We start from the raw sequence: 27274 nt of genomic DNA, 5'->3' as shown, positions 1-27274 counted from the left end.
CATTAACAATAGATTCGTAAAAATGTGAAGAAAATCAAAATCATAAGAGAATAGAATAAAAGGTCCTTTAAAAAACCAAGAAATCATGTTTCCTCTAATTCCACCTCATTAACAGAATATACAAATACGCGACAAAACTTCGACTGAAACTTAAAAGAACGACAACGACGATTATAATAAAGATACAAGTGAACGAGAACGGAGGAAGGAGGAAGGGGGGGGGTGGTGAGGAAATAAAAGAGTCTTACATTGGACAAGGCCAGTCATTTGGACCAAAGAGTCCACCTGTAGGAGCACCAACAGGACCACCACGGCCCCCAGAATCAACGCCACGACCCCCTGCCACGACCACCACCCCCTGCGCCACCAGAAGCACCGGTAGGTCGAGCACTTCCACAGCGATTGCACACACCACGAAATGCAAAATTCACATTGGCACAGCTGCTAGAAAAATGAGTATGAGAAGCTCATTACTGAATAAATATTACATTTAAGAATGGAAATGCCAAGGAAAGTGCAAGAAAGAGCTGCTCACCAATATCACAGCACAGACCTTGTATTCGGGCACGTCCAGTCTCCTTCTTGTTGCCATGCTTTCCCAGTAGCATCACCTCGACCTCTACCGCCGCTGCCACCCCCATTCGTATCCTGAGCAGCTTCCTCCGGTCCATCAAAATCATTGCCAAAACTTGGATCAACCACAGTGTTATGAGTTTGATCGTCTTTGCTTTTGGACTCAGCTATAAAAACCCCAATGGTATTACCATGGAATTCCTTGTCATTAAACCATTCAACGGCCGCTGATGCAGCAAGTGGATCTTCATATGTTACAGTAGCATCTCCCTTGGGTTCGTTGGTTAATTTGTCTCGGTATAGCCAAATTTTTGGTCGACCTGTTCGCTTGTCTTTCTAAATGGTAGAAAGCAAGAATGAAAAGCGAAAAACAGGAGAAACTGATGAGTTTTCCAGATATATAAAGAAATTTATACAGAAGGTCAATTAAACAATAAACGGTAAAAATAGCTACCTTTAACAAGCCAATGGTACCAAAATGTTCAGCCAACATATTTTCATCAGTCCCCTCAGGCAAGTTGCAAACATAAACAGACCCATTTGAAGGGGCTCCTTTTCCTGTATAGGTTGCCATATAGCTCCACTTTCATGAAACTCGATTAAGCGGAAACTCGAATCCAGTCCTTCACAAAAACATTATTTTTCAGTACAACATGCTTTCTACTTGTATCAAAATTCCCAAATAAAACGCAATGGAAATAGAGAGGCAAATTCGTTTTGCAAATGACTGAATGTTAAGAATAGAATCCATTGCGAATATAGCATTACTCAATCAAATTCCTAAAAAATTTGATAAAAACCCTCGTACACAAACCCCTCTTAAATCAATTAATCGACACGAAACGAGCAGAAAACAAAAATGAAGGCTTCGATGGATTTGGAATCGTTATACAATGTGAAATGTTGAAATATCAGGACTTCCAAATTTCGATTTTCAAATTACAAATCTTCAGAACGAAATCAACCTTACCTGAGTCCTCGACGTGGGTCGCGAGCCACGAGCCTCTGAAAGGTGAAAACCCTAACCCCAATTGTGCGATTGCGCAATCTCCTTCAGCGAAACCTAATTATTAATCGCAAACTGTGGAAGAAGATAACCATGAGGATCAGAGAGAGAGAGAGAGAGGAAGCCCTAATTTTTTTTTAAACTGGGATTCCAGCTTCTTCCACTACTTTAGCACCCTGTTATCGGTTTTTGTTAATTTTGTGTGCTATCCACAAACCTTTCTACTGTTCTCTTTGTGATATTTAAGAGGTGTTTTTAATTGAGAATTTTAAGAGATTTTAATTGATTTATAAATTTTTAGAGTTTAAGCGAGTTTAATTAATTTGTAGAAATTCTATGAAACGTTTTAATTTAATTTTCTCGAAATCTCAGGAGGAGATGAGAGATTTGTGAATACTTAAATTGCATTACGAAATCTCTCCGATTTTCTCAAATTCCTTAACTTTTTAAAATTCTTTAAAATAAATTCCTAATTGAATACATCTGAAATGTTATAAACTTCTTTTGAGTTCTAATTGAATACATCCGAATTTTAATAAACTATTTTAAAATCTTAATTAAATACACCTTAATACTTCTGGCTGTCAAAATTTCTATAAAAAATTGAAGGCCAAATTTTAATAAACGTGTGTATATAATATCAACTATTTTGTAATTTGATATTAAAACGAAAAATCTCACGCCAAGCACTTCTGCTCGTTTTTGCCAAAAATTCAAGTCTCTCCTTACAACTTAGGCAAAACTGTATTTACGCTCTGTTTTGCTAAAAATCCAAGCGTATCTTCTTCAAGAAGTGATTCTACGAATCATAAGCACTTTTGACTTTTATAACAAAACACATTTATTACAAAAAGAGTGAAACGTAAACGGTTCGGATGCAACTGAGGATGATCAGTTTAGTGAGAACTGAGAAGGCAAATTGGACTTAAATTTAAGGGGGACAAAACTCGACTAAATTGAAAGGGCCACAAGAAATGCATTTGAAAAGTAAGAGTCTGCGATTCGCTGGTTTCTAACGTACATCAGCTATAAAACCATATGAGTCCTTCCTTCAGTTAAAAACCTAGTAACATCAGCTTAATCACTCGATATAAAATTACGAGGACTTGGAGAAATTAACTTGAAAGCCCAGTCTCTAAACTTTAACCAAAAAATCATCGCCGATCGTGAGTACCCCTAGATCCATAGGGATTCCTCCCAACATCAGCAGAACTTCTAGTTTTAGCATCTGTTTTCCTGTCTTCCTTCTGATCAACTGCTGACTTTTGCTTCCGCAGCATCTCCTCAGAATATCGTCTCCACAACACTTCCCTCTCTTTTCTTGGCGTCTTCTCGTATCTGGGATCCACCTTTAGAATGCGTTTAGCTGTTGACCACGAATTAAGAACTGTTTTTCCATCTTCTGTCTCCTGGGACGCTGCTTCTGCAGTCAAGACTTCGGCCAACAGAGTTCTGAACTCATGTGCACATCGCTAGAAAAGCCAAACCAATAGAGTAAAGAATTATAAAAGCAGCATTTTTTAGCCAGAACAATTTTTAAAAATGAAAATGAAATTGAAATGGATTGAAGCACCAAATTATATATTACCTCGTTTAGCATCTTTACATGTTCCCGGAAGAGCTTTTCCATGTCAGATGGATCTAAATCAGGGTTGGCAGCACGCCTTTGCGGATCCTTCTCCAATTTAGGCCTAGAGCCTGTCCAAGAAGCCTAAGTACATGATAAGCCTAAAGAGTTAATAATTTATCAACACACAATACACCAAACCATACCATAGTAAATGTACAGAAATTCATAACAGATGCGGAGTTTAAGCTAATGACGCTAAAACCAAGTGAACTAAAGATAATACCTGAGGATCTTTAATTGTTTCCACAAGTAAAGCTTGGAAAGTAGCAAATGCCTCCTTCCTGCGAACTTTCAGTCGCACCCTCTCTGTTTCTTGCTCTTCTCTTTCCTTCCGCTTCCGCAGTTCTCGTTCCCTTTCCCTCAGTTTTTCCTGAAAGCCAAGGGAGACAAACTCTTTTAACATTTTTTTTTTTTTCAAGTACACACTCCTTCCTAGATGCAATACATTTTATTCTCTCTTTTTACAGAATATTGAGGTTCTTTGTCAACTGTTTTGAAGAACTAATTCTCAAAATCCCCACCCACACACCCTCTGAAGTGACAGATATATGTTATGCATACACAAATACTTTCGAACAAAATTAACACGGCATAGGTGGGAAAGGCAGAGAGACTTTCTCATCAAGTACATTCATCATTACATACTTCCTTCTTTTAATAAAGGTTTTCTTATAGGTCCCATTCACTTATACACAGACAGACAGACAGACAGAAAGAAAGAGAAGGAAGGAAGGGGATGAGGGAGTTCCTAACAACTGCAGATGCACTATCTTTACCTGCTCATCACGTTTAGCTTTTGCCTCTCGTTCTGCTTCCTCTTCCACATCTTTTAGTTCCGAAATATACTCATTGAATAAAACTTCCCTATCCTCATGCCTAACATTTTTGTACCTTGGGTCATTCCGCAGACTATCTTTCACCTAAAGAAAGTCCCCATCACAAAATAAATTCATTTAAATTTTCTAGCACACCAAGTATCTCATACATTCAAAAAAAAAATTTAATAAAAAATTTCTTAACCTGTATTATTTACATTTCACAAAATATAGCAGATCTGTGTCATTCTAACATATCGTAATGATAAGGGAGAATGAAATTGAAACCACTAATAAAAAAGTTGTTCCTTGATGGTCATACAAATTAATCAACGATTTTGAACAACGGGGCGCCGGGGGGGAGGGGGGGGGGGGGGCTGGTGGGGTGGAGAAACCGATGAAACTATGGTAGAGGATCATCAGATTCGTTCAAGAAAATTCAAACGTGTAGTGATTTTTACTGATAACCAACAAAATGCTGATGCTTACACAAACTAAATTAATAATGAAGCTATAGCTTAAGGATAAAAATTGACTCTAATTTTTGAACCAAAAACAGCAGGAAGTACACTCGTAAATTACCAAAAGCATCCAGAAGTACATCCTCTGGAGGCACTCATCAACACATCAAATAAACCACAAGCTGATGTAAAATGCACCTACCCTGGACCAACGAGAACCAACGGTAATATCTCCTTTTTCTTTAAGCATGGACTTAAAACCAGCTGAAGCAGCAGCACGCACTGCTTGAGCCTTTTCTTCAGCGGCCCTCTTCAATGGAAGGACCCTACAAGTAGAATAAAAATCATGTAAGACCATTATGATATAAACTAAACATAGAAACAAGACTAGATTTACCGTGTGAATCCAAAGAGATTTATGAGCTAAAGGACACACCCAACCAATTTGGGGATCTCGTCACTAGCCTACTAGGCTACTACTTGCTGACTCATGTTGCTTTCAAGGGTTATCAATGGATATGAATTTCTCTGTCTAGGAAACAGTTCAACATACATTTGAATAAGAATTCAAATCAGAACAAAGGAGATTCAAATGTAATAGCTCAGCAGAGATACCTGCACTATATATGGATTCTTGAAAAGACACTGAACATGGACAAGGACGTGGCCATGGAATATAAACCATTACTCTATCCCCTCAGATCAGTTCAGAAGTCGATATTTTTCTTTCATTGGACATCTTGTCCTCTATGTTGTACTATTTAGTTAATTAAACTAATCTTATTTCCTATTATAAAAATAAACATATAGGGGACTAACAACACAATAATATATGTAGAACACCATGGATATCAATCAAAAGTCTCCTTATTAGGTGATACCTTTCATTCAACAAATGCTCCCGATCTTTGCGATCTAAAGCCTCAAAGCGTGAATCATTGCCCCATTTCTTTCTGAAACTCTGGTAATCAGTGTTTCGATCAATATCCTGAAAATTTGAAAGTGTTACATAAGCAATCTCCAATTCCACAGTGCAGCTAATAAAATAGACATAAGAAAGCTAAAATAAGGCAATCCACACGACCTCAGATGCTTCATCCAATAACTGCTTAAATCCCTCTATTGCAGCCTTCTGAGCTGCTCTTTTTTCCTTTCTCTCCTCCTCTGCGCGTGTTTTAACATAGTGCTCAAACAAGGACCTACGAGCTTCATGACTTGGAATGGCCTGCAACAGTAGACCTTTAACTATAGAAGACTAACACAAAGAAAACTTAACACAAACTTCTTAGTCTAGCAAGAGAGAGAGATAAACAATAAATAATACTGCAGAGAACAAGAAAATTCCACATCTAAGGCAGTATCTACCCAGGTGGTCAGCATTGACGGGAAGATTCTATTATAAGGCATCATTAACAAAAGTTTAAGCCTTTCACAGCACTCATAAATTAAAAATTAAAAATTAAAACAAAATTTAATAATAAAATAAACAGCAATTTGGGTATCAGTTAACATGCACCCTAAATCAATTGATAACACTAGAATATTGGCAGGAACAAATTCACCCTTCCAAAAATTAGCAGATGCATGAATCCAACAAACTTGTTCAAGCAGTTCCAGTTATAGGTTAGCCTCTTAATTCCAAAACAATGAAATCCCTAACGTTTGGACTCAACAAACCTTAAATCGTGGATCAAACACTATCTTTGGCAGTTCCTTCTCCCACTTCGAGAATGGTGCCACTCCCCGTTCTTTAAGCATCTCCTGTATATATGATTGCCAAATGATTAGCATTTCTCATCAACTGCATTTAAAGTTGGAAATAAAATCAACTTTCTAAAGTAGATCAGCCACATCTAAAGTTGCCTCTAACCCAATTCAGGGATGGCTGCATTCGAAATTACATCAAGGAGAAAAAAGTACAAAGCAGCAAACCACACTTTCTATATTCTACAGGACTTAAGTTGAAGTCTTCAAAAATGATCACCAGCATGGCATGTCCAAAAGTCAATTGACTCAAAACCATGAATATTAAAGAAAAAAGAAAACATTCAAACTTAATTCCACAATAAGAGTACAATATGTATCTCTGCAATTTAATGTTCATATTAGATTCTCGTAAAGTAGAAGACTAGAAGCAACAAATATACCTTGAATTGAATAATGCACTCCTCCTTTGTTGGCCCACTGTCTGCATCCTCTGAATCTGATGAGGAATCAGACAAGTTTCCATCTCCATTAGTTTCTTTTAGCTTATCTTTGCTATTCTCGCTTTGTTGGCCCTTAGGTGTACTCTCAACTCCTCTTGCACCATTTGATTCTGATGGTGCCGGAATTGGTGAAGAAGTAACAGGATCCTGCAACTTCCTTTTAATCAGATCAAGTGCAGAAGATGTTCCCTGCACAGCTGAAGGTTTAAAAGGCATGGCTTCACGACCACCCGCGTTAATGGCCGGAGCACTCATACTAACTGGAGCAGATCCTTTTTCAATCATTAAATTATTATTTGGCACTGATAGTGTATGTTCTTTTGGCACGTCACTATCCTGCTGCTCTTTCAATTCAATCACTTCATTTGGGATCTGCCAGCTACTTACCTGATCGGAAAAAAAAAAAAAAAAAAAAAAAAAGATACAAAAGGTTGGTAACAATAGTACTAGTACTAACACCCATTCATACAGCAGTGTTTCTGAGGACCCCAGACATTTCAATAAACAAGTTATATGGTATACCTTGGTTTTGCTATTATGGTAAAACTTTTTCCCATCACTGGTTGTGACCAATACCCAATCAGTTCCAGCCAAATTCACCCTAAACAGAAGAGAACCAAAGCAAGGATAAAAGAACATTCTTACATCACAAAAACATTCTGAAACAACTCTAACATCCAAAATACAAGAGATAAATGAAAAAAGGGGCAACCCAACAGGATAAACTAGAACTTACGTCGAAACTGGAGTTGGCTGCATAGAAACCTTATCAGGCTGCACAAGCAGTAAAAATTAATCAGATACGTCCCCAACAGCAATGGTCAAGTAAAGTCATGCATGATACCTATTGCTTCAAACCAGATTTAGGGGCACTGAAACTTTAGATCCTATCTTTTTAATAGCTCTCTATTCTTACCTTATACAGTTCTATAAGAAAAATATTAGGATGAAAAATAATAATTGTACAATGGAATCCTCATAACCATAGCAATCAGAGTATTTAAAAAGTCATCTCTAATCCAATAAAAACTAATGATGTGATTTTTGTACAATTTTTATGGGAAAACAGGGAAGAAAGCTAAACTACCACAGGGTATACAATAGGAAACAATGCAAGATCTAATATTCATATGCAGTAGGCCAAAATGAAAAAGCCAAGTTCAAAAACAAAAGTTGTACATATTCTTTTCTGAACAAAAGCTTCATACTTAATCTTATGTATCCGTATTATCCGAAACTTAGCTTTTTTCCGCACCAATGCACAAGGAACCTCATACCACACCACACTATATATACTAGCATGCCAACATACCCAAAAAAAAACCTACATATAAGTCATAAATTACGCATGAGAAGATAAGGGACCAAAGCTCCATACCTACAGGGATATGAAGAAGAATATGGTCCACTTTCTCACGACTTATATTGGAATGTGGACACAACAAGGTGTTCTGGTTAAAATAAGATAACATTTAATAGAATGAACATGATAACTTCAAGGCCTCAGAATAAAATGCAGCACCAATAAAACAAACCTCAAAAATATTTCAATCTGCATCTTAAATACAGTTAAGAATTTAGCCGCAGCATTTGGTAGTTATTTTTTAGGATTAGGCATCTTGCAAACTGAAATTTCATGAAGTGTTCATATCATATGAATCTAAAAATAAATAAAACTTCAACGTACCTCCTCCTTAAATCCAGGAGGCTTATCATAAGTTGATTCACCGGTCAAAGCATTATAATAGTATACAACTCCTGTCTCTGTCTTGTGGGCAGTCCAGGCAACCAATTGTTCATTGATAGCAGCTCTATTCTTGGGACCTGCATCATGGAATTGCTCCTATCATCTATAAACGGCCCATACGCAATGTAGCATTGATTAAGTTATCATCGACGAAGGGGAAGGACAGAGGGACAGAGAGAGAGAGAGAGAGAGAGAGAGAGAGAGAGAGAGAGAGAGAGAGCCCTAATAGATTGTTATAAGGTCAAATCGTGTTTACCAAATATGAAAGCAAAAGCATACCAACGCCAGGATGAGGTAATTCTTTCTGCATCACTGAAGACCCTGCCGATTGATGACCAGAACCAATGGAAGACACAGAATTTGCCGCAGTATTTCCCACAGGAGTGACACCAGGAGGCTGAGAATCAGGTAAAGGAACAGAAGCGAGAGGCATAACATGTGCAGGCAGAGGAAAGGGACCAGGAAAGGCAGCAGGATATGGCAAAAACGGAGGCCTAGCTAAGCCTCCTATCTGTGGGGACGAGAGCCAGGGAGCACCCATAGCAGATAAAGATGGGTAAGGAGCACCCACATGTGGCTGAACTGCTGATGACGCGACAGGTACTGCTTGCATGCTAGGTCTATTGGCTACAGAAGAATCAATAGGTGCAGATGGTGCAGTCGGATTAAAAGATATTTGCACTGAGTGAGCTATTCCAGGGGGTCCAGGTGTCCTGGGAGTTCCAGGCATTCCAGGAGTCATGTTAAAAGATGGGGCAGTGGAAACCCATAAAGTTTTTGGTCCCGCATTAGGAGTTGATGAAATATTCATTGTGGAATTTGAAGAAGTAGGAGCAGGCAAGGAACCAGAATGAGTGCTAGTTGAGGACAATAAAGCATTACCAGTTTCTTGTGCAACAGCAGGTGGGATATTCTGCAATCAACAAAAGATTTAGAACATTAATTTTTTGGATAAAACCAAATGACTTTTCAGGTTACCCTTCCTCTGGATCGCAAAAGGCCTACAACAGATAAAAAAATACAGCAATAACTCATTGACAGCCTTTTGCTTTTAGGAAAAGGATATAAGAATATAAATATCAAAACAACAACCATTCACTAGCTACCGATTGCCACTATACTCAGTTAATCAAGAGAATTCATGTTCATTTAAAGAAATGACCCTCACCATGCCAGATTGAAACTGCTGGTTACTAGGGAAAGAATAACCAGATTTTGGAATGTTGTAAGAAAAAGGACTGGCAGAAGACGACAAGCCATGAACTGGGGCCTGAACCAGGGGAGATGCTGGCGGATTTGACTTAATTGCCTATATTAGAAGAAACATCAAATTTAGAACTGGAGATAATTATAATATTGATTTACAATGAGGTAACTTTTAATAAATTGGTACTTACAGAACTAGGTGATGACTGCTGAGAGGTCCCAAAACTAATGTTTGCATTAGGAGGCACATTGTAAGAGAACGAAGGTGCTGGAACAGCAAAGCTGGGTGCATTGCCAAATTTATTCTGCAAAGGTTCTTGTATCGAATCATTCACAGAACCACCTGAGCTACTAGACTTGGTTGGGCCTACAATTGAAGCAGGTGACACAGCAGTTTGTGTTGAAGCACCGCCAGCAGGTGAAACGGATGCAGATGGCTTCACTTCCTGCGGTAACCAAGCCGGCGATGCCATTATTTGATCTGCATATGATAAGTCAACAAAATAAGAACAAAAATCATCCGAATTATAAACATACACTTCATTTAGGAAACCAAATCCTATCCTTCTGAGCGTAACAACAAGCATGTTAATTGTTCCTAGGACTCCCTGTAAGTTCAAAACGGACTCGCCTCGATTTAGGTTTTTCTTCTTATTTTTAACCTAGGTTCCTGTTTTCATTATTCTAAGTCTAAAATGTGCCCTAACACGAGTATATGCATAATGTGTCTGAATAAACCCCACCCTGACTACAAAGGACCTTCTCGTATCGTACCGAAATTGCTCGGATATCAGCTTCAATGCTAGGTAAACTATTTCAGAAGCAAAGCCAAAACCCTAATGCACATCAACAGTGTTCGATTCTATTTCACAAACCAGTTAATTCATCGCCACACATAAAAACTTTGAATACAAATTAAGCAAGCGAAACAAATTTCCCCCAATTTATCAAGAAAATATTTTCTCAAGAAACAAACAGAGAGCAGGGAGAATTGTCCGTAGATAGACCAACCGGATTGCGAAGGCGGAAGCGGTGCGTCGGAAGATAGAGATTCGGAGAGAAGAGAACGGCGGAAGTTTGTTTGGTCTCTCGGCCGCAGCAGACGGTGGGAGTTGGCGTTTCAGTATATCTTTGCCGTCGTTTTAACTTTTAACCCCGCAGAGGGAGAAGTGAGAGGGAGCGCGCGGGTAGCAAGTGGGTGAGGTACGGAGGTGGAGGTGAATTCAGCTTCAAACCAAAAATAAATAAATAAAAATAAAAATATATAAAATATCAAACCAAAGAAGGTAAACGGGGATTGGAATTAATTAGGGCTTGCAAAATATCCGGACTCAACCCGACTCGACTCGGAACTTTGAAGCCATGAATCAAATCAACCCGATAATGCCTCCCGAATTAAACCCGGTCCGAAACAACTAGAAATCATGTCCTAACACAATGTCGTCAAGGCCACACCCAAGAGGCTTCTAAAATATGAAGGCCCAGATTGAGGTCTGGTTTGGTACTGAGGTGATTCTGAAAAAATCTGGTATCAAAAAAAGCTGGGAGCTGTTTTTGTGTTTGGTAAACATTCAGCTTCAGCTTTTTTTCACAGTTTTGGGTGAAAAAAAGCCAAAAACAAGAAGCTGCAAAACCCAGCTTTGAAAAACTAGCTTTTTTTCACATCTGTTTTACATAAAAGTTTACCAAACACTATAATACTGCTTTTTTTTTTTCAAAAGCACTTTTACAAAAAAGTTTACCAAACACTTTGCTGCTTTATTTCACAGCTGCTTATTCTCACAGCATAGCAGAAGCAGTTTTTTTTCAAAGCACAGCAATACCAAACCAGCCCTGAGATTGATGGTCAAGTCCACCAGCCCATCTGCAACATGATTTTTCTAATTTTTTTGGAAGTATCAATTATTTTATTTTTTTGAGGCAACGGCTTTATCTTCTTTTTTATTGGTAAGGAATAATACATTTTTTTCTCCAAAAATTATTATTTTTAATATAAACTAGCATTTGCCTATATATTTTTTGTGTATGAACATATATTTTAGAAAATGAGGAGAGAGAGAGAACGTGGGGGGAGTGGGAGGTTTTTTTTTTTTTTTTTTTTAAATTTATATTGGAGGTATTTTAACATCACTTGTATGTGAGGCTTAAATAAAAAAAAAGTAAAATTTGGATCTGTAAAATTACATTATTGCGTTTTTTTTTTTTTTTTTGTGATAGAAGACTAATTTTGTCTTTTCATCATCTTTTGATTAACAAAAAGGGTTTCATTAATTAGTAAAGATTAATATTCAAATTTATAAATAAATGCAACTAAGAAAGAGAAAGACATGCTAGACCTTGTCATACTAGTGTGGTGTGAGACAATGGCTTCGAGGTGATTGGTTTAGGGTTAGTAAGATGAAAATGGATTCAACAATTCCAATTTAACAGCTCGAGGTCAGGGTCTTATATAGGGGTAAGTCATAACTTGAGATGATTCGTTAAGGCACTTATGACTTTATGTGTTTGGCTGATTTAAGTCATGTTATCAAGTTGGTCAAGTCATTTAGACAATTGATTTTTGGATGTCTAATAAAAGATGCATCTAAGAATTATATTTAAGGAGATCTCTTAACCACATGAAATATTTTGACCTATAATTGGGTCACTATTGTTGAGATTGGTTATCTCGTCATTGCTTATGCATGATCATTTCTTATCCATCTTGTTGAGCATATTCCTCCATCATATCTTGCTAGGTATGAGGACGAGTTTGAGATTTTCTCGGCCATTTAGGCCTTGAGTTAAGTGGCCAATGGGTTGGATAAAACGTATCCATCATGTGGACTAAGTAGATGTGTCCACATGATGGATATGTTTTTACGATCTATTTGTACAATCTTTCTAATAAAAATGTGACCCACACGTGTTCATGAGCTCCACCTCTATTGAGAGATGGTACAATTAGATAATAAGCGAATTGGAGTTGGACTGTCGTATTATTCTAACAAAAAAAAGCCATAATTAAAGAGTAATACCAGAAACTACTTAGTATTACAATTTAGATGTATTGCTCTTCACTTGCAAGTGATATGTCATAGGTTCGATTTTTGCCAAATGCGAGTTGGAACCACATTATTTTTTACTCATTGTGCGGCTAAACTCATCACATTTTCCTTAACATAAATAATATTGTGTGTTAAAAAAATAAAAAAATAATACTAGAAAAACTATATATTTAAACTAAATTTTATAAATTATATGACGTAATTGTTGATAATGAAATTATTATTTAAATGATAATTAACATGTTTAGTAACAATCACATATATAATTGACTAAAAGATTAGTCTCTTTATCTTTACTCAAAAATATAAAAAATGAGTGGCGCCAAACCAGGAAGAAAAAGAAAATGAGCGGGGGAACCGCGTCGGCTTCCGTCCCACGTGCATTTAATTTTCCACGAAAATAAAAAGGAGAAGAGAAGGGAGACGGAAATTAGGAAAAGGAGGGTTGGGAATATCCACGTCTTACACATATTTGAGGCCTTTAATGTCAAAGCGAATTTCCAGAATCTCAAACGAGGTTTGTTCCCTCTTCCCTTCTCTTCCCTGCCTCAATTTTAACACGCAAATACTTTCTCGACGAAACAAAGAAGCAAAACCAAATACTCTCTCTCTCTTTCCATCTCCGTCTTCCCCTCGTAGTCTCTGAGCTTTCATGGAAGTTTCAGCTTCTTGCCAATTCACTACAGATTACCAGCAACACCCCAAGATCTCACGACTGCGCTTTTGCTGCTAAGGAATTTCCCTTTCGCCATTTTTTTCTTTTGAGTTTTTGCTGCTAATTGGTCCGTTGGAAATTTGGATTGAATTGCCGGTGCTGGAATCCATGTTTACCAATGCAATTTCCTACATTCACATCTCAATCAGGTGCTCTGAGTTTATCTCCGCCGCTAATTAATGATTTTGCAATCAGCTTCTGCGAGCTTCCATTTCTCGCAGCCGCGGCCTCTTCCTCCTCACTGCCCATGTGGAAATTTCGCCCGCCCAATAAAAACCCACAACTTCCTGTCCCTCCCTTCATCTAAAAGAAGAAGAAAGCAGCTGCTTATCGTCAATTTTCCTCGAAAAAGCGTCAGAAGAAAATGGGGTTGTAATTCCTTTGCGATTTCGCCCCCCGATGCTCCGGGTTCCTCCATGAACATAACGAATTCAGCGAGACAGGGTGCGAAAAACTTGGTGATAAATCGTTTCTCCGGTGAACTGGAAGCCGATGAGTTTTCCGAAGAGTCGCCGGTTCAAATGGGGAACAATTTCACCAGCTTTCAGGAGGACCCTTTCGTGGATAAGCTCAGAACTCAGCTGGGAGTGATACATCCCATTCCATCGCCTCCAATAAACCGAAACATTGGGGGGTTGTTTGTGTTCTTCTTCTTTGTAGGCGTCGCGTTTGATAAATTGTGGAATTCAAGGAAGAAGAGCAAGCTGGGTGGTGACAATGGCCGCAGAGAGGCATGGCCGCAAGTGCCCACGAGCTTTTCGCTGTTTCTGGAGAAGGATTTGCAGAGGAAGGAGTCGGTGGAGTGGGTGAACATGGTGTTGGGGAAGCTGTGGAAGGTTTATCGATCCGGGCTTGAGAATTGGCTCATTGGGTTGCTGCAGCCGGTAATTGATGATTTGAAGAAGCCTGACTATGTTGAGAGAGTTGAAATCAAGCAGTTTTCGCTGGGGGACGAGCCGTTGTCTGTTAGGAATGTCGAGCGGAGGACGTCCCGCCGCGTTAATGATCTGCAGTGAGTTAAAATTTTCAATTCAATTATGCTTGTGTTTTGTTTGATTGGGTTGCTTATTGTCTCTGCTTCAATGTTCATGATAGACTGATTGTTTATGTGGAAATCGAATGACGAACTTAATGCAATGTGTTGCTGAATATCGTTTTTAGTAAGTTGACAAAGCTTAATATTTGTTGGGCCGCTAAGATGTAATTTGATATTGGATGCTACGAAATGATATAAAACAATGAATTTAATCGATGAGTTTGATCAAAGCAAACGTTGAGATAATTGATCTGACATCCTTACCATTTTTTCATCAGGGTAGATCTTTATGAAACTGATTTGCATGTTTTTTTTGGTCAAAATACTTTGTGCGTATTTGTGCTGTGCTAGCTCAATTTTCCATTACACTGATTCTATATCCCTTTATTTCATCTAGGTACCAAATAGGTCTACGTTATACTGGTGGTGCTCGTATGCTGTTAATGCTCTCACTAAAATTTAGCATTATTCCCATTTACGTGCCAGTTGGTGTTCGGGATTTTGATATTGATGGGGAACTTTGGGTCAAGTTACGGCTAATACCTACATCGCCTTGGGTGGGAGCCGTTCAATGGGCTTTTGTTTCACTTCCCAAGATCAAATTTGAATTGTCACCTTTCCGCCTGTTCAATTTGATGGGTATGTCATATATTCATAATCATGTTTCTATTTACTAAGGTACTAAGGTACTATAGCACTATGTTTGGCAGATAAGATAGGTTGTTTTATTTAATGTTAATTGCATATTTTTAGGCTAAATCGTTTTATGTTGAAGATACTGATAATTATCTTCTTCTCTCGTCTATTTCTGCATGGATTGGGCAAATTCAGCAATTCCTGTTCTCTCAATGTAAGTGAATCTCATCACTCTCAATCGTTAATTTTTGTCTAGACGAAAGTTAATGGTAGACAACAAATCGATAATATAGTATTCACTCTGGATTGTATGCTTGTTTGTTTCTTTCGCTTTTTGACTTGGATCCCTAAATGCATTTTGTAGGTTTTTGACAAAACTTCTCACCGAGGATTTACCCAGATTATTTGTACGCCCAAAAAAGATTGTCTTGGATTTCCAGAAAGGAAAAGCAGTTGGCCCAGTTGGAAATGATTTCAAGTCAGGGGACATACAAGAAGGAAACAAGGATTTTGTTGGAGAATTATCAGTGACCCTTGTAGATGCTCGGAAGCTTTCCTATGTTTTCTATGGTAATGAATGTCTTCTAATGTGAAATAATTTCATTTGTTTTGTTTTCATTTTTTTTAAGCTGCCGTTGGCTTATGATAAAATGAATATCATAAGTATTCACTTGTCCATTTTCGTTTAGAGACTCAATAACCTGTTGATCTAATTTTTCAGGCAAAACGGATCCCTATGTTACACTAAGCCTGGGAGATCAAACTATACGCAGTAAAAATAACAGTCAAACTACTGTTATTGGACCCCCTGGTGAGCCGATCTGGAATCAGGTGAACCGTCTTCTAGTGTTGCTTCATCTACTATATTGTAAAATTCGTATATGTAAATTTGGAATCATGTGTTTGTATGTTGTGCTGGCAGGATTTTGATATACTTGTGGCCAACCCTAGAAAACAAAAATTATACATCCAAGTCAACGATTCTCTTGGATTCGCAGACTTAACTATTGGTACAGGAGAGGTAAAAGATCTAATCCTTTCAAATACTGAACTTGTTTTCAGGATTGGCATGGTCGTAGCATACGTGATTGGGATGCATGCATGTAATGTTTGTGTTTTCAGAACCAATACTTGTTTAAAAACATAAAGCTATTTTGAGGTAGTGGGTTATATCAAGAATGAGATATGGCTGCATTATTTGATTCTTCTCATCTAAAGTTCTAAGGAGCGCAGAAATGTTCCTTTTTCGCCTCTCCATAAAAATTTTAAATTAGACAAGGGATAAAAGGTGATGAAGATGGATTTGACAAAAATATCCCAAAAGTTTATTCCCACCTAATTGCGCATGTGCCGCATGATATAGCAGCTAATGGTTGAATTCACTGCCTTCGGAGGCAAATTGGCCCATTAATACTACTTTCAGAATTTCAAAGTAAATAGTTTTCCATTAATACTTTATTCATTTCTAGGTTGATCTGGGATCTCTTCAAGACACTGTACCGACGGACAGGATTGTGGTACTGCAAGGAGGTTGGGGCCTCTTTAAAAAGAAGTCTGCTGGTGAAATACTACTTCGACTGACATATAAAGCATATGTTGAGGATGAAGAGGATGACAAAACTCAGGTGGCTTCTATGGATACCGACGCTTCAGATTCAGATGATGAGTTGTCTGATTCTGAAAAGGATAAACTAGAGTCTGCAAATGAAGCAGACAAAGAATCCTTCATGGACGTTCTAGCAGCTTTGATTGTGAGTGAAGAATTTCAAGGGATAGTGGCATCCGAAACAGGGAATGCCAAACTTGTGGATGATATCTCAATTACAGGGTCAAAATTTTCAAAAATGCGGCGTGGACGTGATGCTGAATCTGTGCCTTCAAATTCCAATAATAATTCGGAAGGTTCTCAAGGTATTTAATCTCTATGTTACCTCTTACATCATTATGTAAGTTAGCGATTTACTGTTGATTTTTTGACTGGTGTCATCTCCTCATCCACCAAAAAGATTAAAAACAAACTCGTGAAATGCAGGAGTATCCATGGAATCCACCTTACTTTGGCTTTCATTACTTGCTGGCATATCAGTGCTAATTGCACTCAACATTGGTGGCTCAAATATTTTCAATCCTTGAGATACGAAGGAGCTTGAGAACTAGATCTCAAAACTAGCTATAATAAAGTAATACTTGAAATCCTTCTTCGCTGGTTCCACATTACTCCTTGAATGTATTATAGCCCGTTATCCAGCTAACTGTTTCGGCGTAACCCATCACTTGAGTTTGGATTTCTCAAAGAACTACCCTTGTCCTTGGTAGGGTGGATAACTCTCCGGTAACTTAAAGATGGACGGACTTACCAACTGAATTCATTTCCAACGTCCGCTCTACACATTGTATATTTGTGATTATTGCAGAGGTAATTCCATCGGCGGCATTTTTCGCTTTTATTTTTCATTTTCTTTGCAAGAGGCCTCCTTAGGTAGTGTGATAGTTACCAGGTATCTTCTCTTCACTAACTGTTCATATAGCCTTTCTTCTTTCTCTTCTGAGACAAGGAGGTTTCAAAGGTTCTGTAATTTAGATTTGGGGACTGGAAGCAACTAATGATTTACTCATTGATTTGATGTTAGAAATGTATAAGGGCCTAAAGCCCAAAGATGAAATATTGGAAATGGATTCATATTTCAAGCTATACTTTGTATTTTAGATTTGGGCCTATCTCAATGGTGAAATAATTGAAGTGGATTCACAATATTAACATGGGCCATCTTCCAAGTTACTCAAAATTGTGTTAGAGAAGCGATTTCTACACATTTTAGCGTACATGGGTGAAAAAGAGTGCAACATGATTTCTCATTGCATTAATAGCTATAGAATGCAAGATGTGTATTTTGAAACCGAAATTTCTCTATTGTATGAAAGATGTTGAAGAGTGTAGCGGGTGTGCTGTCACAAGTGTTTTAGCCGTTTTGATCTTTTTATATTCAATCTTAGCGATTCATATTATTTAGTGCTACATAATACTTAAAAAAAAATTCGAATATAATACGAAAAAAAGATTTGTTGCATGTAAAAGGGAATATAGCTCTCACGAGTGTTGTGTGCATCATTTGATATAAAGGCATGCAAAACGATTAAGAAATGGAATCACGATCCAAAACATTGCATATAAAAAGAAAAGGATATCGTCTACATTTTAACCTACCTTTTGTACAAAGGTCAAATGATCATGATCATCGCGATTCACGGACACGATGATTCTCCATAAAAAGTGCCCTTTATTTTTATATCTCAAAATATTGTTTTTTTTTTTTAATGACTCACGTATAACAAGTTTTTGGGCAAAGACTACCACTAATATTATTCACTCACCAACAACAAATAAATAGCCATGCAATATCGAATAACAACATGATTTATTATTAACAATATAGAAAATGTTATTTTGCATCTCTTATTTTATTAACAAATTTTCCTTATTGTGTTTTATAAATTTGAAGTGCATAATCAATTTTTATATTCTAATAACATCTGTCACGATATAGATTTACAAATAAAATTTTCATTACAATCAAATTACACAAGTAATTAATATTTATTATGTATTTAAAAAGTAAATTAACTATTGTATCATGTGGTAAATCAGTGATAAGAAGAGATTTTTTTCAACATGCTAAAAATATAAATACATAAATCAAATTCATTATATAAATAGAAAGACACTTAAAAAAAAAACTATCGATTTGATATAACAACATTAGACATATTATCCTTGTTTTGAGCATATTAAAATAATAAAAAGAATGTATTAAAATAGAGGGGCATGACACGCGGCATGGGAAAGTCCGGAAGTGGCACATGGTGGTGGGCTGAGTCCAAAACGTGACAGCCAGCGAATCTTGTTGGCTTGGTTGGTGGAGATTTCCTTCTGATTGGATCTGTCTCGGGCTCTTCAATCTTTTGCCCGTTGTTTTAGAACATCTCCAAAGAAGATATCAAAGCTGTTATATAAGTATATAATAGTAAAAATTGGCAACAAACTTTCTCGAAGTGAGCCTTCAATTTTTTACTTGGCGTTGAGTCAATTGAAGGTAAAGCCTTATGCTGTCAAATCTATTTAATATTTTTTTAATAGATTTAATGGAAATGTAATAAATGTGGTTGTGTATTTTAAGAATTTGATTGGTTGCCTACATTAATAGACCCCACAAAATGATAAATTTTTTTTAAAATAACATTATTATTTGACACATCAGTTGGATAAAAAAGTTTTACAATAAGTCAAATTGTCACATAAATCATTAAATATTAATTTAATATTTTAAATTTGACATCTTCGGAGATGCTCTTATTTTCTTTACGTTTTTTTATTAATTTTTTAAGAAAGTTATAAAATAAATAAATAAACGCATTGGGCCTCGGACACGCACTGTCCCTCTGTCACTCACTCCCTCAATCACTCACTCTGGCCGCTTCCAGACTTGCCCTTAAAAGTCGGTTCCTCTACGGGCCTATCTTGCAATTAGTTCGCCATCTTCAGCACCAGGTACTCTCTCTCTCTCTCTCTCTCTCTTTAACATTGTGTTTTGATTACTGCTAGATTTTAGCCGGTTCGTTAGAGTTTGAAATTTTGCTATTTTTTGTTCGAATTTGTTTTCTTTTTGGTTTGGGGGTTGAATGTTGGGTGTGTTTTTGTGCTGAGATCTGTTTGTTTCCTGAGAAAACGAGAGAACAGGGAGCTTTCAGAGTATGGTTTGAGTCTTTCTGAAGTCTCCTATTGAGTGTTGTTAGACTTTGTTAGAGTGTGTTGAGGCGCAGTGTCCTCGGGTTTAAACCCTCACCCACTCTTCCCTTATTGTCCTTAGTGCTGTAGCTCCCTTCCTGTCCTTTAGCGTATCCTTTAGCTTAGAATAGTAACATCGCTCTTAATAATAAAAAAATTTTTTTGGTAGTATCGCTTGTAATAAAAAAAAATATATATTTGTAAAGAGAAGTAGATCTTGAATTTTAGAGTCTAATTCTTCTTCAAGCCTTCGCTGATATTAAAGGTTGGACTACGGTATAGTGATATTTCTCTCTGCTTATAGGTGGGAGGGCTTAGGTTTGGGTTTGGGGTTTATGGATTAGGTTCTTGCTTTGAAAGTGGTACCACTATATCTGGATATTATTTAAGATTTAGTTTTTGAAAATCTATTTTCTTGGCAAGCTTGTAGCATGTGTTGTTTTGGTTTTTCAACGTATGTTTACAATAACTAATTGCCATTAAGGTTGTAACTGTCAATTTAGACATCAAAAATGCTACTTTTACCGCATTTTTCATACCACATTTGTACCACAGCTCTTAAAGAGATGAAACCGACATGTGTTGGTGGGGCCAACCTCTATTAGAGAGGTGGTACAAATGTGGTATGAAAAATATAATAAGTATAGCATTACTTGACAAGACAAAGATTTGTTGTGCATTTTGTGTTTAAAAATATAATAAGTATAGCATTACTCCACAAGGCAAAGATTTGTTGTGCATTTTGTGTTTAAAAATATAATAAGTATAGCATTACTCGACAAGACAAAGATTTGTTGTGCATTTTGTGTTTGCGAACTCTAGTAACTTGTAAATCTGACAACTCACCATATGCAAATTGAGCTAATTTCTATGTGGAAGCAAAATCTGTTCTGGAACTCTAATTGCATATCCTTATCAGGGTTTTACTTGTCATGCTCGATTTTCCAACTATAGGTATGGTAATCTCAAAAAGGAAAGTTTACATCCCTGGTAAGACTCTGAAAAATATGAGAATTATAAATTTGTAGCGCACATTACTTGCGGATCAATCTAATTTTGGTACCAATCCTTGCTTATCTGTATTTCCTTTTTGGGTAGAAGGTGGACAAGATCTTTGTTGCATTCATGTATCAGTTATATTTGAATTGTCACTTATCTTTCTCCTTCATTTGTTGGTTTTGTATTGTATTGTAGCTTTCATTGACATTGCCATGTCACGTTATTAGGATTTTGAGTTTGCTGCAATCAGTGTGAGGGTGATCTGTTTATCATGCATGTAACAGATAGTGTAAAGTATAAAGAATGCCTAATCCCATGTAATATGGTATAGAAATATATACCTTTTTATTCCAATTGTGTTACCTAACAATTATATTTTTTGTACAGCAGAGTAGGCCTCCACTTCCAAGATGTCGGATCTTGAAACCCCACTGCGTCCAAAGAGGAAGACGGCCGTGGTGGACTTTCTTGTTCAATTCCGATGGATTGTTGTTATCTTTGTTGTGCTTCCCATCTCCTTCACTATGTACTTTCTCACGTACCTCGGGGATATAAGATCTGAGATGAAGTCCTACAAGAGGCGTCAAAAGGAACATGATGAAAATGTTCAGAAGGTCGTAAAACGGCTCAAAGACAGGAACCCCTCAAAGGATGGGCTTGTTTGCACAGCACGAAAACCATGGATAGCTGTTGGAATGAGGAATGTTGACTACAAGCGAGCTCGTCATTTTGAGGTTGATTTGTCTGCATTCCGAAATGTCCTTGAAATTGATCAAGAGAGAATGATTGCGAAAGTTGAGCCCTTAGTCAACATGGGGCAGATAACCAGGGTAACTGTTCCATTGAATCTCGCCCTTGCCGTGGTTGCTGAGTTTGATGATCTTACTGTTGGTGGTCTCATTAATGGCTATGGAATTGAAGGAAGCTCTCACATCTATGGACTTTTCTCTGATACAGTTGTGGCCTATGAGATTGTTCTTGCAGATGGCCGAGTTGTCAGAGCCACCAGGGATAATGAGTACTCTGATCTTTTCTATGCTATTCCGTGGTCTCAGGGAACATTGGGGCTTCTTGTCTCTGCTGAGATCAAGCTGATACCCATCAAGGAATACATGAGGCTGACATACAAACCCGTGGTGGGAAATCTGAAAGAGATTGCACAGGCATACAGTGATTCTTTTGCTCCGAGAGATGGAGATCAGGACAACCCCGAAAAGGTTCCAGACTTTGTTGAAACCATGATTTATACCCCAACGGAAGCTGTGTGCATGACGGGTAGATATGCTTCAAAAGAAGAAGCAAAGAAGAAGGGGAATGTGATTAACGAAGTTGGGTGGTGGTTTAAACCCTGGTTCTATCAGCATGCCGAGAAAGCACTGAAGAAAGGGGAGTTTGTAGAATACATCCCGACAAGGGACTACTACCACAGGCACACTCGGAGTATTTATTGGGAGGGAAAGCTTATCCTTCCATTTGCTGATCAGTGGTGGTTCAGATTTTTGTTAGGCTGGATGATGCCACCCAAGATTTCTCTGCTCAAGGCTACTCAAGGTGAAGCCATTAGAAACTATTACCATGACAATCACGTCATTCAAGACATGCTCGTTCCTCTTTACAAGGTCGGGGATGCTTTAGAATGGGTTCACCATGAGATGGAGGTAAACATGTCTGGTTTTACTTAAACTTGAAAATCCATTTTGATTTTAATCATGTTCCCTAATCCATTTTGTTAATCCTGTTTTGTTGATTCTATAGGTGTACCCCATCTGGCTCTGCCCTCACAGAATGTACAAGAATCCCATCAAGACAATGATATACACCGAACCAGGCTTTGAGCAACACCGCAGGCAGGGAGACACGCATTACTCTCAGATGTACACAGATGTTGGTGTCTACTATGCACCAGGCCCCGTCCTGAGGGGTGAGGTTTTTGATGGTGCAGAAGCAGTCCGACGGATGGAGAATTGGCTGATTGAGAATCATGGTTTCCAGCCTCAGTATGCTGTGTCCGAGCTGAACGAGAAGAACTTCTGGAGGATGTTTGATGCAGGGCATTACGAGAACTGCAGGAGGAAGTATGGTGCTGTGGGAACATTCATGAGTGTGTACTACAAGTCCAAGAAGGGAAGGAAGACTGAGAAGGAGGTGCAGGAAGCTGAGCAAGCCATCCTTGAGACTCCTATCGCCGAGGTTGATGAGCCGGTGGACTACTGATTTTGATTTTTTAGCTGCGGATTCTGTTAGGACTTGTTGCATTTCCTTTCTCCCTTGATTTCTAGTCAGTCTGATCTGAGTAGTTTCGTCCGTGTGATGCTGTTTTAGCGCTGATGTTGTTCGAGTGTTTTTCGTATGGATTACGGGACTTTGGGTGTTTTTATTGACTGGAGACTCGCGGGATGATTCTATTGACTTGAGACTCACGTTAACTTTAATGATGTTGCGTCTTCTTTTCGTTCTAAGTTCTATGGTTAAAGTGCTGACCAACTTTTTATTATTATTTTTTTTATTCAATTTAATATCTGAAAATAAAACTTGTGCATGAGAAGAAAATAAACTTCCCTCCACATTATTGGCTTATTAACTGATCTACGCATTATTGACTTATCAATGGTGTGGGGTTTATTTGAAATACAATCATAATAACATTTTGTTATAATCTAATTTTTTAGATAAAATGCCAGAGACAAATTTTGGTAGTTCACCCATTTCTATGTAGTTTTTGTTTCCTTTGCACTATACAACGCCAAAATCAAATTTACATGTAACAAGTACATCACCTGCTACGCATAAAATAAGAAAGAAACCCCAGATCAAAACAAAATTAAATAGGCCCCTTTCATTTTCCACAACTTTATTTATTTTTGGCTATTGATCTTATTTAATTTATTTGATTCGACAATCAAAAATTTATTTTTCATTCATTGATCTTATTATATTTATTTAATTTGACGATCAGAAATTAAAACAGAGTTGAGAGATAAAAATAGGTGTGATCACTAAATTAAATAAACAAGAAAAAGCTCAAATTTCCCCTATAGACCCTAACACGTGTCGAGACAACAGCTCCACGCGCGGTCAAGTGTGGCCAGCTCACGATCCCCACGCTTCGGTGTACACGGCATACGTCGTGTGCGACCGTCATACTCCATCACCCACGTATTCCTTTTAAATACTGCCCTTATTCTTCCCACGCAGCCCACCACATTGCCGAACGCAAAAGAGAGAAAAAGGAAGTCGGCAGCGCACAAATACAGTACAAGCACGGGACATTGTTGGCTGACTGTAGAAGAACCGGTTCGCTGCGTTTTTGCTTTTAGGGCTTGAAGATCTGTTCCTCCTTCGACGCCATGGTCAGTTTCTCTGGTCTTTTCTTTTTTTTCAGTTCTCAATTTGTTTCCTTGTTCTGCAATTGCTTGCTTAGATCTTACTGCAATGCGTTTGTTAGCGATTTTTCAATTACTGCGAATTTTTTCCTGCGAACCGTTTGGCTGCTCAGAAAACTGAAAGGGAAAAATGGAAGACGAAAGTTGAATACTTTTAACTCATGTGGTGAAAAAATTGAGTATTTTTAAGCAGATTTTAATCGACCTTTTTGAATCTGATTGCATAATATTATATTTTTAATTTAATAATGAAGAACCTGACGTTATTATTTGTCGATTAATTGTCCTTTTATCAATTTTATTTTGTGTTTGTGTCAGCTGTTGTTATTTGTTCTTCAGCCTCAAAAATTTCAAGAACTAAGCTTTTTTCTTATTGCCTGACAAATTTCATGTGGGAAAGAGGATGCAACCCACTAAAATTTATTGACCTTCATTTCTGCAGGGATCTGTGCTGGCATTTACAGATGATGGGGTTCTACCTGTTAGTCTAGTTTTTGATGCATTAAGGGAGCTCGGGACCGAAAAGTGTGAACCTCAAATTGTCACTCTGTCTTCTTCAAGTAAGTTTCTTACTCAGTTTTGTGATTTAATGTAGTTGTGTCTCTATTCTCCCGCAATGCCATTCAATATGTGTCCATGGGTTACAAAACTTTTTTATCAACTGTTGCTTGATTAAATCGCTGCTTATGAACAAGATTCATGTCCGGGAGTCTGATATTTCGTTTTGTATCAGTTCTGCTTAGTTTATTGTCCATGGGCAGTATTGTATAGCATCCCAAGATCAATTGCTTAGTTTTTATGTTGGATCTACCGGTCTGGGATTAGCTATTTATTTTTATTTCTCACCAGTTTGTCATGTGCGCAGTTTACGCAGTAGCCAAAAATATAGTGTTCATCTCATTTTGTTTTGATATATGACATGACAGATCAGCTGCCGGTGGGGTCTTCCGCCGTGGACATTGTGTTTACTCTTTGTAGATCGATTGAATTTCCAAATGAGCAGTTGTTAGGGGAAATCTCAAGAGTCTTGAAGCCTGGTGGAACAGTCCTAATTTACAAGATATCTGATGCTTCGACAGGGGAAACAGATAAGGTCATTAATGTTGACATTGGGACATTATAGATTTTGTTTTGGCATGAATGAGAAATCTTACTTGGGTTCTCTTGCAGACCACCTCCGTTCTTGAGCGCAAGTTACTTTTGTCTGGTTTTCTAGAAGCAAAAGCTCTTCAAGTGAAATCAAGTTTACCATCTGAGTTATCTTTTGGGGTAAGTTTCAGTGTTACTAGTATCCATTGGCATAGATATCTAAATTCTCCCCCTTGCATGTTAATTCAATAACACAATCTCGATTCAACTCACTTCGGCCTTACTACCAACTGTTTGGAGTTGCTACATGGACCATTATCAGGATCTAGATAGGATCCTACTTGTGAAGTTTCTCCTGCCATTTAATCCAGTCGAGCACTATATTCTCCATTTAATTTCTTGTAGGCGTTTAATTGAATCTCTTCTACCCACCTCACCAATCTCCCTATTGTCTGAATTGCCCAAGGCTTTTGCACTGGAGTACTTCTGTTTTTTTTTTTTGGGTAGCACATGAGTATTGCATTCGATGAACGTGTCCATTGTTATCTCTGATTTTTCCGATTACTCTAGCATTTCATAATTTCACAAGAATGAAAAGAATATCTTGGTTCACTATAACTGTATCAATAAATTTTATTTGTGGATGGATGCTTTTAATAAAATCTGTAATTTGGATCATGTTCATTTATCATGGGATATGCTTTGTGAATTAGTCATTCGAGCCTTAGTTTTGTTCTTTTTTGTAGGTCAAGGCTAAAAAGCCTTCTTGGAAGATTGGTTCATCCTTTGCCTTAAAAAAGACCACAAAAGCTTTACCAAAAATTCAGATCAATGATGATTCAGATCTCATTGACGAGGATAGTTTACTAACAGAAGAGGACTTAAAGAAACCCCAGCTGCTATGTAAGACATCATGGCCCAAAATGATGCTTTTTTGAATTGTTTTCATTGTTTGTCGGCCTCGTGAGATTCTTTTGGGGGCCAACTGTAATTTTTGTGTTCTTTTAACCATGTACCGAACAATGTGCTTGTGCAGCGAGTGATTGCGAAGTTGGAAGCACAAGGAAAGCTTGTAAAAACTGCACTTGTGGGAGAGCTGAAGAAGAGCAGAAAGTAGAGAAGTTGGGCACCACTGTAGATTTGAGCAATTTCAAGTCGCAATGTGGCAGTGTATGTCCTCTAGTTTCTCATCCATCTGCTTTTTAATGTATTTTTATTTCTCTGTTCAGTTTTGTTTACTTTGCTTTGAAAATTACAATCTGCAGTGTGGACTAGGGGATGCTTTTCGATGCGCTACATGCCCTTTTAAAGGTCTTCCTCCATTCAAACCCGGCGAGAAGGTATTTTCTTGGATTCAAAATCAATCCCTTGCTCCCTCTCTTGCTCTCTCTGGCACTCAGGCTAACGTTCAACATCTCTTTTCCAGGTATCATTGTCAGCGAACTTCCTTACAGCAGACATCTAGACTAGAACCGCCTTCCTCAGATACATCTGAATGGTGCTATGTGTTGATGGTTTTCTTTGCTCAAGTTACCGCGCTTCGGATATATGAACTTTTGGTTCGCATCTCTCTGGATCAAAACATAAATTCTGGTTCAGAATTTGACAGTTTGTGTCCTTAATTAGTTTGGTCCATTTTGTCAATGTCGTATTACTGTCGGGTAAACTTGTTTCTTAGGTTTATGTTTGTCTTCGACTTTTCAAAGCAACGGTGCTTATTCCAGATAATAATCAGAAACTTATTATGTACCTTCTGCTGCAAGCCTGCAATGCATTAGCTCACTCTTCTCGACTACTTTTCTTCTCTTTCACATACTGAATTTCCGACATTTTCTGAGTCCATGAGTAGACATTTTCGGATGGAGATCCTCTCCGGAGTCCCCTCAGCGTTCATGAGAAATCTTGGCGTCAGAGAGAGATTACATGTGAAGGTCAATAGGA

General features: G+C 37.8%; 4 protein-coding genes and 1 pseudogene across 6 annotated transcripts; 3 read left to right on the top strand and 2 right to left on the bottom strand.

Moving 5' to 3' along the window:
• Positions 1 to 1797, bottom strand: part of LOC137731943 (transcription initiation factor TFIID subunit 15-like) — a 4094-nt pseudogene extending 2297 nt beyond the window's left edge.
• A 734-nt stretch (positions 1798 to 2531) lies between these two features.
• LOC137732394 (pre-mRNA-processing protein 40C-like) lies at positions 2532 to 10867 on the bottom strand. Its single transcript, XM_068471701.1, has 16 exons — positions 10657 to 10867; positions 9837 to 10126; positions 9608 to 9748; positions 8719 to 9352; positions 8380 to 8516; positions 7429 to 7466; positions 7215 to 7293; positions 6633 to 7079; positions 6163 to 6246; positions 5570 to 5710; positions 5367 to 5473; positions 4688 to 4811; positions 3986 to 4129; positions 3433 to 3579; positions 3168 to 3290; positions 2532 to 3051 (listed from the first exon to the last, which is right to left on the bottom strand). The coding sequence occupies exons 2-16, from the start codon at positions 10116 to 10118 to the stop codon at positions 2734 to 2736; spliced, it is 2946 nt and encodes a 981-aa protein (XP_068327802.1). The 5' UTR covers positions 10119 to 10126; positions 10657 to 10867; the 3' UTR covers positions 2532 to 2733.
• A 2279-nt stretch (positions 10868 to 13146) lies between these two features.
• LOC137731180 (synaptotagmin-3-like) lies at positions 13147 to 17785 on the top strand. Of its 2 annotated transcripts, XM_068470285.1 has the most exons (9): positions 13147 to 14419; positions 14841 to 15082; positions 15275 to 15293; positions 15444 to 15649; positions 15801 to 15910; positions 16002 to 16100; positions 16549 to 16990; positions 17112 to 17259; positions 17396 to 17785. In XM_068470285.1, the coding sequence occupies exons 1-8, from the start codon at positions 13587 to 13589 to the stop codon at positions 17210 to 17212; spliced, it is 2052 nt and encodes a 683-aa protein (XP_068326386.1). In that variant the 5' UTR covers positions 13147 to 13586; the 3' UTR covers positions 17213 to 17259; positions 17396 to 17785. The 2 variants fall into 2 exon arrangements, with proteins under 2 accessions (XP_068326386.1, XP_068326385.1); XM_068470284.1 differs by having other exon boundaries at positions 17112 to 17785.
• Positions 17786 to 19485: 1700 nt separating this feature from the next.
• On the top strand, positions 19486 to 23355 carry LOC137731652 (delta(24)-sterol reductase). Of its 2 annotated transcripts, none has more exons than XM_068470827.1 (3): positions 19486 to 19625; positions 21252 to 22519; positions 22617 to 23355. In XM_068470827.1, exons 2-3 carry the CDS (start codon positions 21272 to 21274, stop codon positions 23073 to 23075), a joined length of 1707 nt encoding a protein of 568 aa, XP_068326928.1. In that variant the 5' UTR covers positions 19486 to 19625; positions 21252 to 21271; the 3' UTR covers positions 23076 to 23355. The 2 variants fall into 2 exon arrangements, with proteins under 2 accessions (XP_068326928.1, XP_068326929.1); XM_068470828.1 differs by having other exon boundaries at positions 19493 to 19625; positions 21249 to 22519.
• Positions 23356 to 24070: 715 nt separating this feature from the next.
• Positions 24071 to 27128, top strand: LOC137731076 (anamorsin homolog). The gene is made up of 8 exons (XM_068470149.1): positions 24071 to 24211; positions 24687 to 24804; positions 25171 to 25337; positions 25415 to 25513; positions 26080 to 26236; positions 26370 to 26503; positions 26599 to 26673; positions 26760 to 27128. Exons 1-8 carry the CDS (start codon positions 24209 to 24211, stop codon positions 26796 to 26798), a joined length of 792 nt encoding a protein of 263 aa, XP_068326250.1. The 5' UTR covers positions 24071 to 24208; the 3' UTR covers positions 26799 to 27128.
• Positions 27129 to 27274: the final 146 nt, after the last annotated feature.

This window comes from Pyrus communis, chromosome 4 (assembly GCF_963583255.1).
Source record: "Pyrus communis chromosome 4, drPyrComm1.1, whole genome shotgun sequence".
Lineage (NCBI taxonomy): Eukaryota > Viridiplantae > Streptophyta > Magnoliopsida > Rosales > Rosaceae > Pyrus > Pyrus communis.
This window is presented reverse-complemented; position numbering and strand designations above follow the sequence as displayed.

Excerpts from the sequence above, each read along its gene's own strand:
- LOC137732394 (XM_068471701.1), bottom strand. The coding sequence starts at position 10,118 with ATGGCATCGCCGGCTTGGTTACCGCAGGAAGTGAAGCCATCTGCATCC. Across the intron at positions 9,353-9,607 it reads AGCAGTTTCAATCTGGCATG|AATATCCCACCTGCTGTTGC; the intron begins GTGAGGGTCATT and ends TGTTGATTGCAG. Across the intron at positions 3,052-3,167 it reads ATGTAAAGATGCTAAACGAG|CGATGTGCACATGAGTTCAG; the intron begins GTAATATATAAT and ends TGGCTTTTCTAG.
- LOC137731180 (XM_068470285.1), top strand. The coding sequence starts at position 13,587 with ATGATTTTGCAATCAGCTTCTGCGAGCTTCCATTTCTCGCAGCCGCGG. Across the intron at positions 14,420-14,840 it reads CGCCGCGTTAATGATCTGCA|GTACCAAATAGGTCTACGTT; the intron begins GTGAGTTAAAAT and ends TATTTCATCTAG. Across the intron at positions 15,911-16,001 it reads GTGAGCCGATCTGGAATCAG|GATTTTGATATACTTGTGGC; the intron begins GTGAACCGTCTT and ends TTGTGCTGGCAG.
- LOC137731652 (XM_068470827.1), top strand. The coding sequence starts at position 21,272 with ATGTCGGATCTTGAAACCCCACTGCGTCCAAAGAGGAAGACGGCCGTG. Across the intron at positions 22,520-22,616 it reads GGGTTCACCATGAGATGGAG|GTGTACCCCATCTGGCTCTG; the intron begins GTAAACATGTCT and ends TTGATTCTATAG.
- LOC137731076 (XM_068470149.1), top strand. Across the intron at positions 24,805-25,170 it reads TGTCACTCTGTCTTCTTCAA|ATCAGCTGCCGGTGGGGTCT; the intron begins GTAAGTTTCTTA and ends ATGACATGACAG. Across the intron at positions 25,514-26,079 it reads CATCTGAGTTATCTTTTGGG|GTCAAGGCTAAAAAGCCTTC; the intron begins GTAAGTTTCAGT and ends TCTTTTTTGTAG.